Genomic DNA, 16,598 nt, shown 5'->3' with positions numbered 1-16,598 from the left:
CTTTCACTCATTACCAATGTTAATCCATTAGCACAAATCAAATCTGTGTCTGGCAGCATCATTATGTTGAGAAATCAGACTGCGAGAGGATGCGTGGTGAACTAACAAAAACAAATCCAGGAAGCAGCTGATTCTTCAGTTCACTATCTTATTTCCTCTCTTATTTTAGATGGATAGATAGATAGATAGATAGATAGATAGATAGATAGATAGATAGATAGATAGATAGATAGATAGATAGATAGATAGATAGATAGATAGATAGATAGATAGATAGATAGATAGATAGATAGATAGATAGATAGATAGATAGATAGATAGATAGTTTGGTTGACAGATGTGGCTCCAGCAGCATTCTGTACCTTATTAGCAGAATAGAGGAGGAAGGGCAAGAGTATGAACACTAACACGAGAGTCACTGCCCTTCCATGATTGAAAAATGTCTGCTTAAAACCAATACAGGTATTGCTTCTTCTTTTTTAAGTTATATTTTTGGGCATTTTCGCCTTTTATGGACAGGATAGCTGAAGAGAGACAGGAAATGTGGGGAGCAAAAGTTGATGTTAAAGAGGGAAAACACTGTTGATAATTGTTTATTGGGAGTTTGTCACTGAAAGAATATCTATGGGAGGACAAAAGATATTCGCATTTTGGCGGCTATAAGACAAGAATCTGTTATCAACCAGCACTGCAAATCTAGTTAAGGGGTCTCATTGTTCGTCCATGCATGTGTGATGTACATTTGTGAAAGAAGATACGACTTCAACTGGAGCAGGGTGTGAAATGCTTTATTTGGGTTCAAAGTTGATGTGGTTAAAGGGTCTGAGCACAGAGGATTTTGGCCACGTATCTTTTTGTAGCTTTTTTACTGTCTCAGCTCCTTAACACAAGAGCACACAAAGATCCAAACTGGCACACATCATTCAGTCTGTAATGGGCTGAGTTACAGCTGACATGGTGAGATGCGGAATAGTAGTTTGAGGGGGACAGAGGAAGTGAGGGAGGAGAGGAGAGAGGGGAGAAGTGAGCTGACAAACAGATGATGTGTGAGGGAGGACAAAAAGGGTGTGTGACTAGAAACAGTGTCAGTAGTTCATGTAACTATCTCCTTCTTTAGAATGAACCATCCTTTGTCATTAGCTTACACTGTTGCAACATCGAAAATATCAACCTGCTGTATTCCCTCTGTCCTGTACCTTGACAGCCCAGAGATAGTTGGAAAATAGAAGCATTACACCCTCTCCTTTCTTCTCTCCTTCTTTGCTCTCCCTCCTCCTCTGTCTATGTGCTCCATCTCTCCTCCTATCCCTCTCTTCCTCGCCCTCGCTGAGTTTCACACAGTGTAGCAGCCATGTGGGTGCCACTGCATGTCGCGAATGCGCCTAATAGACTGCATCTTGGGGCTGCGGGCACCAAACTCATTGAAATGTCTGAATTCACCTTCTCCAGCAGGTACTGGCTGCCACGGTATCCGGGGAACTGGTAGCCCACAAAACTGGAGTGAAAAACAGAAAGAGAACAGGTTCCATTGTCATAATGGAGATAAGCTGTAGGGTTGAAGACAGAAAGTTCCAGCAAAGAGAGTGCTGTAAAGACTCAAGGAGCAAAAACCAACAAGGTCAAAGGAAGTGACGAGTGAAAAGTGAGAAAAAGCTGCTTGACAAACAGCTGTTGACCAATCAGAGAGGATAAACATCCATCAAATGAAGACATCAGCTGCTTCGTCATGCTGTCAGGTGTGAAACCACGGGGCAGACGGCCCTCCAGCTGTTTGTTACAGGCACACTACGGCACAACAAATGAAGTAATCACAGTATTTAATAAAACTGTCTGCTGTCTTCCACACCTCCGTGCACAAACAGAGACTGAGAGCTGCTGACGTTCATGACACCCTCTGTTAGCTGCTGATGAAAAGCCTCTATTCCTGAACTCGCTCACAGAAAAAACACTCAGTGTCAGTGATTATCTTGCCCTGTTTGAGAATGACGACATAGATATGGTAACTGTCTGACACATGTAGCAACACACTAAGATGATTTTTTTTTTTCCACAAAAGCAGGGTTTCTGGTTGTTGCTGACACTGTGGGAAAATTGTCTCAATGTTTGAAAATGCAGAAAACAGTGGAGACAACTGAGTTATAGCTCTATAGTCTGAATGGAAAAATTAAATGGAAGGAACAGTTTTGAGAATAATGCCTCCATGTCCATGTAGAGACTTGGAAGAGAAGATCAGTTCTGTTTGCTAAACATCAAGCTACTTATCCACAGCAGTTCGATTAGCTTAGCATGAGACTAGAAACATGGAAACCTTTTTTCGGGCTTTATCAGGTTAGCCAACATCACCTGGACTCAAGCGGCAACAGCTACTACTACTACTTCTACTACTATTCATCTCATCACTCTCTCTCTCTCTCTCTCTCTCTCTCTCTCTCCTCTCTCTCTCTCTCTCTCTCTCTCTCTCTCTCTCTCTCTCTCTCTCTCTCTCTCTCTATTCTCCTCTATCCCTCTTTGCAAACCCAACTTGGTCGAGGCAGATGGCTGTCTAACATGAGTCTGGTTCTGCTCGCGGTTTCTGCTTCTTAAAAGGAAGTTTTTCCTTGCTGCTGTAACTAAATACTGCAAGGTGCAATGCACATGGTGGATTAAGATGAGATAAGACTGAGTCTTATCCTGACTTGATGTTGGGTCTTTGTTAATAATTAAACATAGAGGATAGTCGAGAACTGCTATGTTTGTAAAAGCGTCTTGAGATAACCGTTTGTTGTGATTTGGCTTTATGCAATAAAGATTGATTGATTGATTGATTGATTGATTGATTGATTGATTGATTGATTGATTGATTGATTGATTGATTGATTGATTGATTGATTGACCTATAAAGTTCACTTGGTAGCATGTTTTTTGGTTTAATGAAAGCACTCACTAACTCTTAAGTGATGCCTCCTCATGATTGCAGTTGCAAAATGATAATGTCAGGGACACGTTTGGATATTCCTAAAGTGAAATTTTGCGCAGGTTTTTCCTCCAACCTTTCTACAAAGAAAGCCAAGTTGATATTCCGCACTCATGGCTGATATTGAAGCAGGATTAGCAAAGAGACAACGTTTTCTGTAGAAGTATTGTTTCAGACATGACAACTCTACAAGCACACATCATGGCAACAGGGCTGTGACTGGACAAGCACCTCTGATCACCTTATGTAAGCTAACTAATGGTAAAAAATCTTAATCACAATCACAAACACAACTGTTAATAATTTTATGCAGCTACATCACCTTGTCACTCTGCTTCCTACAAAAAATTGTCTTGATCAAAGAAAGGTAGTATAATAAAGAAGATCTGTAACCTATTCATTAGCCTCCACAAAAAAATGCCCATGCTCGCTATAGAGCCACATCTTTATGGCAGTGGGGATGGGAGTTCATGGGAAATGTAGTCTTCATCCAAGGAGAACACTCCTGATTTTGTCCAAGTGGTCACCAGGAATCAACACAATCATGACAGTTCCTCACAGTATCTCTAAATCAGGATAAAAACCCAAAAGTCGTGGTTTACAGGATGCTTACCAACGGCACCTTTAGAACAGAAATAGCTGTGATCACCCTGCAAGCAGAGTATAACCTCCATTAATTATTGTTTGTGAGCTTAAAGGTGCTGGTAGTCAGACTAACTTTTACAGTCCTAAGATGCAAGCCTTGACTCAATCTTCCTGAGCAGCAGGACATGAAAATTATATAAATTATCTAATCCAAGTCTTGGGAAAAAAAAACAATGGCTTTTTCCCAGAAAAATGCAAAGTCTGTCTTCTATATTTTGCATAAACACTCACGTTCCACAGCTGACCAAAATGCTGCCAACTCTATCAGTGAAAACGTAGGAGGGGAGGCTGGGGACATCATCGTCCATGATCTCCATCTTGCGACCCTTAAACTCTCCAATCTCGAACAGGGAGATCCTTGTGCTTCTCGGGGTCCTAGGGAACCGGGGGTGACAGAAAAAGAGGGGGAAAGTTTAAAGAGGTGAGACGGAAGATGAAGCAATGCTGAGTGCTCTTCATGCATGGATATCATTTGCAATAGTCTGTGAAGTACAAGGTTACCATGCGGACAGGTCTGAAAGACAGCAGGTAGTCGTTCTTACTGGCAGTTGCTCCAGGAGTCCCAGCGAGGATACTCACCCTTCTCCAGGATGAACATCTCTCCACAGAGGTTCATCTGCTCAAAGCCCACGAAGCTGAGAGGAGAGGAAAGGTTACAAGGATAAGAGGGGAGGAAGGTGAAGAGCTACAAGTTTGATTAACATTTTAAAGTGAGCACTCCAATGATTTTTACACATGATGGAGTAGAAAAATGTACAATAAATGAGCTTCCTCTGCCTCCGTGTTGACCATTAATTTATTTTATGCCTCTTGTAAGCTTCCAGCACTATGAAGCCTGATATAAGAGACTGTTACATAATGAGAATCATTGGGTAAAATTGTATACTTGTAATTATAAGTTCTGTCCTTAACCAACAAATGATCTCCTTCTAATCATAATTTTCATATTTAGTGTTCCACATTGTTTCTTGATTATTGCGCTACACTTCATTCCAAAAGTTATGTTGCTTAATCGCATTAGTTTGATTTTTAAAGTTCATTCTCCTACTGTTCTCTCCAGTAAAACAGCCAGGATATAAAGCATCAGCTACATGCTTAAAATGCAAAGTGTGAAATGTCACATAATGAGGGGGTACAATTGCTAAATAACCTCTCTGCTCTAAAGAGTGGGTGTGTTTCGTACATTATATGGATCTAGGTGGGTGTGTGAGTGCAGCTGCGAATGCACAGGCTACTTACGGACCACTGTGAACACGCAGGGAGCGCACCTTGTCCATCCCCATCTCACACACTCATACACCCCGGTGATCTCAATGCAGCGGCCTTGGAAGTTCTCCTGGTCAAACACACTCATCTAGCGAAGTGAATGAGAGAGAGAAAGAATTGGTACAGGTGGAGAGTATAACCTGAAAGGCCTTGATCGAGGAAAAAGTAACTCTACAAGAAAGAGGTGAATTAAATGAGTGTGAATTTTCAACAGCTCTCTCCGAGTCTAAAGTGGTATTTTTCTATCAGTTATGGTTATCGACCTCCCCTCACTGTCAGATAAGAAGCAACAGGTCATGGTTATAGACATCAGTCCAGAAGGTAACTGTTAGTGTGATGCCAGCTGCTTCTCATGGTGTGAAAAGGATTGCACAGTATATTTTTAGGTAATTATTACCTGTGGTACATGTTTCATGAGGTGTGCATTTGTGTGTGGGTGTAGTGTACCTTGTGGGACATCATGCCAGTCTCAGACATCTTGTTCTGAGCCGCCTTCCCATCAGTCTGGGAAGCAGACTTGGATTTCTCTCCTCCTGCAGACATGATGACTGAGAAGAAAGAAGACTGAGTCTTTAATTGCAGCCTATTATTACTGTCACATTGAGGGACTTTAAAGTTATTTGGATGGATTGGGGAATTGCACAGTGTGTTTCAGTTAATTAAAAAAGAAAAATAAGTTATTGGCTATGAAAATATTTTCTTTTTACTCTAAAGTTTAAGTAAAGAAATCATTGTGACAGCTTGATGCATCAAATTAAAACAACACAATACCTTGTGCATTACTAACAACAGTCACAAAATACTTGTAGACTCAGATTTTGAACTTAATTTGACCAAAATTCAAAGTTTTTTTATGAATTATGTTTACGCTTTTAACATTTCATTCAGTGCAGGTTCTGCTTAAACAAAGAATAATACAATGGTAGTAACTTCAGGATGGTAAAATACTATCTTTAGGTAATGCTCAATTAGTACAAATCATCCAAGATACTAGAAGTTGCCTAAAAGTTGTTGAAAGTGTCACCAAGATAAAATAACAAATGGTTTTCCTCTTTCAAAGCTGAATTCAGTTAAAGCGTGACCACACCGGTTTAACTGCCTGGTCTCCAAAACCATTCACTAATCAAATCCTGTGCCTCAACAATCAGGCCTGGAATCCTGGATAGAAACAAAATTAGACATCACAACTGCCACATTTTAAGTTAATTCAAAATCTTAAGTTTGAGTGATTCTATTGATCTCTATTATGTAGAGTTTGTTTTAAAATGTTTGCATTGACTTACTCCTCAGCTTTCTGCAAATGCATAAGAGACTGCAACGCTGCATCAATTTTCATTCTGCAAAACATCATTCTTTCACACAGCTTTTTCTGGCATGGAAGTAAAATCCTGGAACTCACATCCCAGTCATTTGAAACTTATTGAAAACTTTTTGGAGAGCCACTAAACCCAATTTAATCCAGCAACAAAGCTGCACTCATGTCAGACTTCTGGAGCTTTGGCACTGCTAAATGGGTTTAATTGTATCGTGCTGTAGCTCTTCCTTTTAATTTACCCTTTTGATCTTTTACTCTCACAAAAGCCCTTCTAGTGACAGGTGTTGCAAAGTATCATCTGCTATAAACACTGATTCAGATTGTCTATTCATATTGTGTCTGTCTCATACAAAAAAAACAGGAATATTCAATAAAAACAAATTCTATCTTGCCACTTTTACTGTAGTTTCAAATGTTAAACATTTTATACTAATAATCATCAAATATACAAGTTCTTGGTACACATGGAGAAGAAGAAAATCCTACTTACAGACTTTGTTCCTTTCAAATCAAAAGAGAACTCCTCAGATAACGATCATACATTTTTTTAAAGATCAAAGTTTCCGTTTTCAGAAGTGAAATTAAAGCTCAGCACTCACTCAAATTAAGTGTTGTGTTTGAACCAACAAACAAGAATTTCATGGCTCACCAGTGAAGATTCAGATATAAGTATTAGCATGACGATTCATATTGCTATGCATTACATCAGGTTTCTTCTTTCTATTCTTCCTCACTCTGAAAGAGTTTGTCCACTGTCTTACCTGTGGTAGTGTGTGCGTAAAGGAGTAGACTCAGGGCTGGAGCTCTGTGTAAGAGTGCACCGGGCCCATTGAAGCTTTTATATGCTGGCGCCCAGAGAGAGGGGATTATATACACAGAAACAAACTCGCTGAGCTCACAGCCCCCACTGAATAGAAATACCCCATCATCAAAGAGAGAGAGAGAAAGAGAGAGACAGTGGGGCAGAAAGAGAGGCTGATACTGGTCGAAAAATTAGAAGAATGTGAGCAAAGGTGAAAATCAATATACTTTACTATTGGCCTCTGAAAACCCAGTAAAAGACAGAATAACTGTAAAATAATTTGGTGATAACATCAGAGTTCATGAGCTTCAGAGGGAGTGCAGCCTTTGTTAAATTAGACTGCAGTTAGCTACAGTCTTTTTCTCTTACCCCAATAGAGGGGTCTTAATAAGGGCAGCTAGGCTGACCAGGTGAAGATTTAACAGCCTGTCACAGAATAATTCCCACCTCTTCCCTACAGTGCTGTAATCAGCCGGCAGCAAGACAAACAATAACAAGCAAAGCAATAAACTGTAAGAAGCAATAACCTTGCTGTTCCACCTCTGGGTGTGCAAAGAGTTAGGAGTGTGTATGGACAATAATCTAGGTCTCTGCTCATCATGGAGGGAGAAAGCTATTTAAAACCCCTCTGCCTTTTTTCTTGTGTAGGTGCGTTAAATATTGGGGGCGTCTTCTGCAAGAGGAAGTCCATTACATTCTTCCTCTAAAGCACAGGAGGGAACACAGTAACTGTAGTCTGATGAAGCTCGAACTGCGGTTGCTCAGGCGAGGCCACATGTTCTTAGTCCGTTATTAGGCTTAACATGTGAAATATGACAGGAGGGACGGTGGGAGATGTTCACATCAGAGATTCCGGATATACATTTATTGGAAATAGTGGTCAGCTTCAAAATTCACACCATATGAATCGCCCCAAGACCCTGAGTGAGCATCAGTGTGAGATAAATGAATCACACACCTTCCTCCTACTGGCTGCCGGACAGTCTCCGGTCACAGCAGTGAGTCATAGAAAGGTGGAAACAGTTTCCAACAGTGAGAAGAAGGACACCTCTTGGGCACATCTCTGATTTAAGCATCCTCATTTCCTTCACAGCGAGGTGACTGATTGAGATCTTCACTTTGGACTGGATTAATTCCTGTTCCAACCTGAACAGATATTTTTTTAATGGCAGGATACAGTTGTTTTAACTGAAATCCTCACTGTAACATGGAAATACTGACAGATATATTAAACATTGACAAGAGAGGAAATAAAATGGACCCCTCCTTAATGGTGCTTCTTTCAAGTTAGATCAAACAGTCAACCACAGATCAGCTGATTTGACATCATCTGTCTCATAATCACCTGACAAACATACCCTCCCCTTTCAATTTGGCAATCAATTTAAGATGCAAGTATTCCAGTCAATGCCTCTGCTCTGCCATCGCAGCCCTGTGTCAGTGCTGGGTTCAAAATTTCAGCCCCATCATCTCCCTGCATACACCTGCAGGCTTCAATCAGAGCTTTAAGATAGTAGCTCATCACTCCTTGCTTTCTGCATGCAAAAAAATGTGTGAGAAGTGATTCGGTCAAAGCCTTGGTCGCCAGACACAAACAATGTTCTGCTGCCGCAATGGGAAAATGTGTTTTTATCCTGCACAAATGATTGTGGAATTCATGGTAAAGAACTTTAGGTGTTAAGAAAATCAGTATCAGCCCTATATATAATATTAGACTGTATAGACTGCACATGTTCAGCTGTTAAAAGATACCACAGCTAAGCTGATAATAAAAAGACTCATTCATTTGTTCATCTGTTTAAAAAAAACATGCACTTAACAAAGCTCCTTTATGAATATATGAGACACATTCAATGTATGTCCAAGTGTTGATACACACCTTCAGATTTAATATACATTTATTAATCCTCCTCCTAAAGTCCAGAAATAGACAGCAGTTCATTGCTCCTGACTCAACATTTCATATATCATATAGTCCTTCATATCACCTGCAATCTTCTGCTGAAAATGAATGGAGTGTTGAATTGCGATCAGCTCTCGGTATCACACTCACTGAGAGACACATTTGGTTTATTAATACTGAGGGTCTTCAGATAATTGCCTGTTAGTTATAGACTACAACATAATAGATCTTTATTGTCATTGTTGTGAAACAATGAAAGGAGTTTAGCACCTCTTCAAAATGGCAGCACAGAATTTAACATCTAAAGAATGAAATTTGACAATGAAATAAGAACAAGGCACAGTAAAATGATAAAATAAGTCAAAAAATAAATAAATAGATCAAATTAATTGCACTGTTTACATTATTGATTGCACTGTGTGTCTGTGCAGGTGTATACGCATACCCTTGTTACATTTATGTATGTTATTAAGTAAAAGGTAGTCAATTCTCTGGTGCAATGTCTTGCAGAGTTTGTGAGCTCAATACAGAGAGTGAGAAGACATCTGCATTCACAACCTGTAAAAACTCAGGGTTTGAAAGTTTCATGATAAACTGCAAACTTTCTCTTTGATAAATACATTATGTCAGTGCAGAGCAGTCACAGAGCAGTCAACTGGCAGATACTGTTGGGGTCAATTTTGTATTGTCTGACGCAACTACTTCACTATTTTTTTGTACAAGTGTGTGTGTGCTTGCCTGAATCTCTCTATTGATTAATGTCAAGGGCCAAGGACGAGGTGGGGTGAGGTTATGGAGGATGTTTCTATAGCAACGATGGCTCTTTAGCCAAAGTGATGAGCTATAGGAGACTTTTCATAATTAAAACATTAAAGCAAGTAGCAGTTTGTTGGGTTTGACATAGACACATCATACCATATATAAGCAGTGAGAGCTTTTTATTATCTAAGTCTATTTACTAATTTATAAATACGCATGACCCTGTTAGTTGACTGAATACTAGTACACTGCAGGCTTTATACATCATTGGCTCTCATCCATACTACTGTTACCATGCACAAAGTACTTATCATAAACAATAGGATGGCCCAGCTGTTTACTGTTATCCTGTTGTTGTGTTGTCCATCACTGTTTTGTTGTATAGCTGTACGTATTGTTGTCATAGTCAGTAACTTGTGATGTCCTGTTTAATATTTCTTTTCCTTACATTTTAAAAATCTGATCATTTATTTTGCAAATCATTTTCAATCAACAGTGAGTCTTTTCATATATTTTTTTATAAAGTATAATCTTTATTTCCTGTATTTTTGGTTGTAACTATTGAAACAGACTCCACTGGCTTTCCAAATCCACCTCATTCTGTACCTATAGCCCTAGCCATTGTTGTTCTATACGATGGCACTGCTGACCTATACGAATAGACCAACAGGCCCCCCTCCCCGACCCCAACACACCCCCTACCACCACCACCACCTCCATCATCTCTGTGCCTGCGCTGTTTATGATCTGCTGAGTCGACAGGCCGCACAGAGCCACAAAGAGAGAGCGCGTGAGACAGGGGAGAAGAGCTACCCATACATGGCAGGCTCACTTGCACACAGACAAGATGCACAAATAAACTATAATTAGCGAAGGAAACTCCAGAACTTATACACCTCCTCCTTTCAAAATAAGATTCCTGAAAGTTAATAAGTTGGCTGTAAAATTTGACTTTGTGTGATTGTTATTTGCATTACGTATTATCTACTGGCCACACATGGAGGAATGCTATAAAGGAATGCTCACCCCTCTTGTAAAACAATTCACACATGTTTTGGGTGTCTACCAGTTAGTCTTTTTTCTGCATCAATATGTAAATTTTTTAGTCTCTTAGTATAAAAGCTCAAAATTAAATTAATTTACCTCAAAGCCAAAAAAAAATAATCAATTCATTTATTTTATGAAGTGTTATTTCTTTCTTGTTTTACTTTTAAAAAATCATGTCAATAAATCATCATAAATTGTTCAACAGAGCTTGATCTTAAACATGGGAAGTTGTACCTATATTCACTGGCTGTACATTTAATACACTTGCCTTCACATCAGTGTCACAGAGTGGCACAAGTGCGTGCATGAGATTTTCAAATGAACAGTAGTAGCACCAGGTAACCTTACCTGGTGCTGATTAGTCTAAGAACTCAATTTTTTTGGGGGGGGGGTTTCAGACAATTATTTTTACTTCATTAGATTTGAATGGAAAATTGGTATTTGGGACTTAGTTCAAATCTTAGAAAACCTTTTTTGTTTCTCACAGGCTACTCCCACATTTTTCCGCTTTTCTCCTTCCCTGTTCCATGAATTTGAAAAAAACAAAACCTATTAGGCTCAGCTCCTTTCTTCTGGGTGAGTTCTCACTCACACTCACACTCTTTATAACATAGATATGAACACACATTCAATACACACTATCGTACTATCCTCTGTCCTCCTCTGTGTGCAGGTGACTGTTTGAGCAGAACTATTTCCAGGGAAAGTGTCAGGAGTTCACATCTGAGTGCTGAAACATTCACAACTGTGGCCTGGACATCATCTGCTCCATCCCAGTGGAGAGTGGAGCGTGAGTCACACCACCTGTACGCCTGTAAGTCTCTATGGACAGTGGACTGACCCTTTGTGTGTGTGTGTGTGTGTGTGTGTGTGTGGTGTGTGTGTGTGTGTGTGTGTGTGTGTGTGTGTGTGTGTGTGTGTGTGTGTGTGTGTGTGTGTTTTAAGTGTGTACAGTGAGATAGGGTTTGAGAGATACTGAGAGGAGAAGTAGCCACCAGGCTCACTCTAATGCCTGTGACCTTTTAAGGTCACGCTGCACCATATGTAAGGTGCACTCAGCATACACAGGGGTGAGGAGTTCATCTATTCTCTGCCACAGCCTCCATTTTCAAATAAAATACCTCATCACAATCACCTGAGGTGCTCAGGGTTTTAACTAATCTGAAAGCCAGTTACACCACAGGACTTTCCATTAGAGCAGGTTATTCAAAGCTGGCACGTGCCTTGTCCGTGGATGGCAGTGATCTGTGGTTAATTGAAGGTCGCGTGTGGGATTTTATCCCTTTGATAAAATGATGTGGCAAATTTGTTTTTCTAAAAGTGTGACAGAACAGATATAAAACTACCTTTGATGAAAGAGAAATCACACTAAACTCCCCTGGGAACTCTTGGTATACCTTTATTACTTTTGGTATCTTCTTCAACAATCCATTAATGCCACAATCTTTGCTTTATAAGTTATTAAAACTTAAAACTTTTGGCTACAGTAATATTAATGACCTAATGGGCAAGAAGTGACATGAAAGTTTAAAAAAGACTTTCCTATGAGATGATGTCAGGAACAACTATACTATTACTCAAGTCAAGCATCTACTGAAAGACCCTAATATCATCTGAGCACTCCTAATAAATACTAGCTAGATATCATTTTGAGTAAAGTTTAGCAACTCAATGATATTTTGAGTCAAAAATATTCCTTTAATAATGCCAAATAGTTTCTACCATCCTAGTAAATGTTATACTGTGGTTGTAGAATTTCAGCCCACACACTCCTGTCATAAGATCCCCGCAGCTCTGAGATTTATCTGTCAATACTTCACAGGATGCTACATTATTACAAGTCATAAGTAACGTTACCAAGGGAGGCAGAGGACTGAACCACCTGAAGAGGACGGGATAATATCTATAGCTAATAGCACTGTGTGCACTGGATAAGCACTGTAGAAATAGTCAGTGCTTTTCATATATCAATGCTGTTTGTGAATGTTGCCTAATATATTCTATATTTACTTTTATCGAGTGACCTGTCTTTTTCCAACCATATTTGCGGAAATGTGTTGCCTGGAAGTCTTACCACATGAAAGTCTTAATATTTATCTATATTATATGGTAAAAAAGCAGGATATGTCTATGAATATTTACACTGGTTAGGTGTTTCAGTGTTTTAGATTGTTTTTCTAAAAACAAGAACCCTCTTTTTCCAACAGTATCAAACCAGCAGTGGTTTAATATTGTGAACATAAATCTTTTGTTTTGAAACTCCAACAAAAAGGGATTCTACATTTTCTGTGATGCCTCTCAATTGTTACCCTCATTATTTCATTATGTAATATGGTACCATAATGAAAAGGTTAAAAGATATCCCATGTATTGACTGCAGCGTTGGGTTTAATCACACAAAAAAGAAAAAAGTGGTAGTGTGGCTTTATTGGACAAATCAGAGCTTTCAATATATTTCCAATTTATTTAATTACACTTACATGTAGAGATAAACATGAGACACAAGCAGGAAAAGACAAACTTCCTTCAAATTTGATGAAAACAAATGTATTTTATAGGCACAACTTGTTTGATCATTGAGGTGAAGGGAGGTTTGAAGCTGCTGGCAGGGACTTTAGTGTGGAAGAATAGGGAGTTACTTTCTTTCATACTAGGTGGAATACAGGTGATGGTTTTCTGGCAGATTGCTGCAGTTAGGATGTTGGCTGCTGATTTTAAATACAGGTTGGAGTTGGAGGGTAGGCTGAGGGTTGTCAGTCACAAACCATAGGTTGGTAAGCTTAAGGTATTCGGAGAAGCTGTCTTTCAAATTACGTGTTGGAAGTAGGAGCTGCTGGTCTTCTGTCAGAGGCTGGAGTTGCAGTGAGCAGCCTAAGTTGGAGGCAGTAACAGCAGGTGGAGTCAACAGGTTCATTTGCTGGTGGAGGCTGTAGGGCAAAGCCAGGGCCGGCCCGTGGCATAAGCAGTATAGGCAAATGCTAGGGGCGCCGGCATCCATAGGGGGCGCCGCTAAATGAGTAAGAAAGAAAATTTGAAGATAATAGGAAACTTTATTTTTTTATCTATTTAATTTTGGATTAAATTGCAGAATGATGCCGTAAAACATTGAAAAGCTTGTGAATCACTTTTAAAAATAATGGTATGCATAGAAGTTTTTTAAGTCTTTAAGTGTTCATGATTTACTTGTTTTTTGTTTTGTTGTTGTTGTTTTCTTTACACCTAGGAAGCTGTTAGCTTAATTAGACATAAAATGTAGGCTAGGCTTAAATAAGCATTTTGCTTCTACCTTTTCAGTCATCACTTAATACATTACTGTTACTTGCACAGTGAAAATTATAGTGTTTTATATGAATGAATCAATTCTACTACTATTAATTATGCATTTTGAAATTGTATAATTATTTTCCTGCTAAATATCAGTTTTTTTACAATTTAAATAATGTTCTTTAGAGGTAATTTTAATTTTAAAACAAAGGAAACCTGTAAACCATAAAGCTGATGTCAGTTGTCTTTAAGTGTATATGTGATGTGATTGTTGGAGTTGGTTACAATAGGGGCACCAGTTAAAATCTTGCCTAAGGCACCAAGTAGGTCAGGCCCGGCTCTGGGCAAAGCAACTGCAGGGTTAGTGGTAATGGCCTTCAAGTTGGAGATTATACATAGAAACATTGGCTGCTGAAGACAGAGATTAAAGTTGGAGGTATGGACTGCAGCTCTCAGCCACAAACTGCAAGTGGAAGCAGTTTCAGGTTGCTGGCCAAGGCTTCAGTTGATGGCATTGATGGCAGCTGTCTCTCATATTGTGCTGGTGGAGGCACATGTTGCAAAAAAAGGTCACTTTCAGAGGATTTTATGGAAGGTATTGTCTGCTGGTGTTTAGCAGGGGCTTCAGTTGGAGGTACAGGTTGCTGGTAGAGTCTTGAGTTGAAAGCAGCTGTCTGTTACTGTTCTTAGGTGTTGTTAGATGCTGATAATTCCACATGGAGGTTGAAGGTTGTGGCAGAAGTCAACTGGAAGCATGGTTTGCAGCTGTAATGCCCCTCTGCTGTTTAAAATGGCTGATGGTTCCTGCAGAGGCTGAAGTTGGAGATGGTTCCTGTTGAGTATGGTGGCTGTGGCTTTTGAACAGCTCATAGCTACAATACAGGTGGAAGCCACAGCAGATTGCTGGAAGGGTCTTGAAGAGACTTGAGTTGTAGACAATTTTGACAGTTTTCTTCGGCATACACTGCAGTTAGAGGTAGAGTCTGATGTTTCCTACAGTGACTGAAGCTGCAGCTGGTAGCCCACATCACTTAAACTAATAACTGAAATATTTACAATATTCACAAGTTTTAACTAAAAGTTAAAACTACAATATTTAAAAGTCTTGACTGACGAAGTAAAGATTGAAAACTTCAATGTCTTCACTCTCTTTTTATATGGAGTCTCAGACTGTGGTTCCCAGGAGTTTTGTCCACATCATTAAGGAGTGGACAAAACTCCAACCCGTACCAAACACTCACATGAACGAGTCCTCTCTCATTACCAGTTCAGTGAACTGTGGACGATGCATATCCTCCAACAGATGGCATCTTGGCTTGAGGCTGTAGGGATATTGATGGCCATTCTTCCAAAATCTGAAAAAAATAAGTTAAAATACAATATGAAACTATACAATACAATAAAAAAACTATACAATTAGATAGGATACAGTACAATATGATACCATATCATACCATACCATACCATACCATACCATACGAAACGACCCAAACTGACACAACAGGAAACGATGCGATATGACTCGACACAACACGACACGATACAGTTCAATACAGTATGATACATGGCACACATGTAGCTGCCCCCACAGGAGTTCAAAGATGTACAAATAGCCTTATTTTTTGCTGTAATTGATTAAATTATTATTAATGTAAAATCAAACCTCAGAGACAGAGTTATGAATTATTTATTTCTAACTTTGGAGCTAAAATGTTGATGAATCTAGGGAATAAAAGAATGAAAGAATTGTACAGCCTTTTCGAAACCTCCACTTAAAAATGTATATAGTCCACAGTCCACTTTATGTTTCAGTTTCATAACACGTTCAGTTATCTAGTTGTTGAGAGACACTCTGCACAGTTGGAACATATGTATCCTATGTGCTACCTGGTCATTCCTTCAGCAAAGACACCTGCTGATTTCTTGCAGCTTTCTCCCTGCCCGGCGTGCTGAGGCTTGTCTGACAGTATTTATGGTCCTTCAGGTGATGGGGGAAAATCCCACTCCAACAATACAGACACACGTTAGAGCATGGCTTAACAAATACAGTGAACACTTCAGGTTAAAGATGGTCTGTAAAGGTTTAAACTCCACTACAAAAATACTTTTTCACCAGTATAAATGGCCTGTCAGTCCACCAGGGGCAAAATGAACTGCTGGGTCTCTCCACCCACCTCCAGTGTGTTCATTTATTATTTATGGTAATAGTAACTAGCTCTAGATTCACTATAATGAGTGGAATAAATGTATGAATGATGTGAAAATGTATGAATGGAAATACTGAAGGTCTTAACCCAGCTAAGAGCAACAATTTCAAAGGACTTACGTTTTCTATGATATCCACATGTATGAATAGCATCATTTTAGCACCATAAAAATATCAGATTGATTTGATTCAAGGCAATTATTCTTAATAACGTTTTATTTTTAAATTCAATTGTTTTTTCTAACCTAATACCTGCACAACTTATAACATTCTGTATTTTGTGTTTAGAGATTACACAACTGATAGCATTTTCTAGCACTGCACATGGTAATTAGCTGCTAAATATCAACTTGCAGAGTCACCAGCCTGTGTGTGTATTTTGACACTTCCCCTCATCATGTATCCTTAGATATTATTGCAGTATACTAGGCCTCAAAT

General features: G+C 39.2%; 1 protein-coding gene across 1 annotated transcript; it reads right to left on the bottom strand.

The window, feature by feature from the left end:
* Positions 1-772: 772 nt before the first annotated feature.
* Positions 773-5,407, bottom strand: crybb1l2 (crystallin, beta B1, like 2). Its single transcript, XM_034688440.1, is given in 9 exon segments — positions 773-1,443; positions 1,446-1,495; positions 3,830-3,954; positions 3,956-3,973; positions 4,100-4,138; positions 4,140-4,233; positions 4,838-4,898; positions 4,901-4,952; positions 5,312-5,407. Coding segments are annotated over 9 exon segments (645 nt in total). The 3' UTR covers positions 773-1,333.
* Positions 5,408-16,598: the final 11,191 nt, after the last annotated feature.

The sequence above is a fragment of the Notolabrus celidotus genome, chromosome 7 (assembly GCF_009762535.1).
Source record: "Notolabrus celidotus isolate fNotCel1 chromosome 7, fNotCel1.pri, whole genome shotgun sequence".
Lineage (NCBI taxonomy): Eukaryota > Metazoa > Chordata > Actinopteri > Labriformes > Labridae > Notolabrus > Notolabrus celidotus.
The sequence above is the reverse complement of the archived record's forward strand: the minus strand, read 5'-3'. Positions and strand labels throughout refer to the sequence as shown.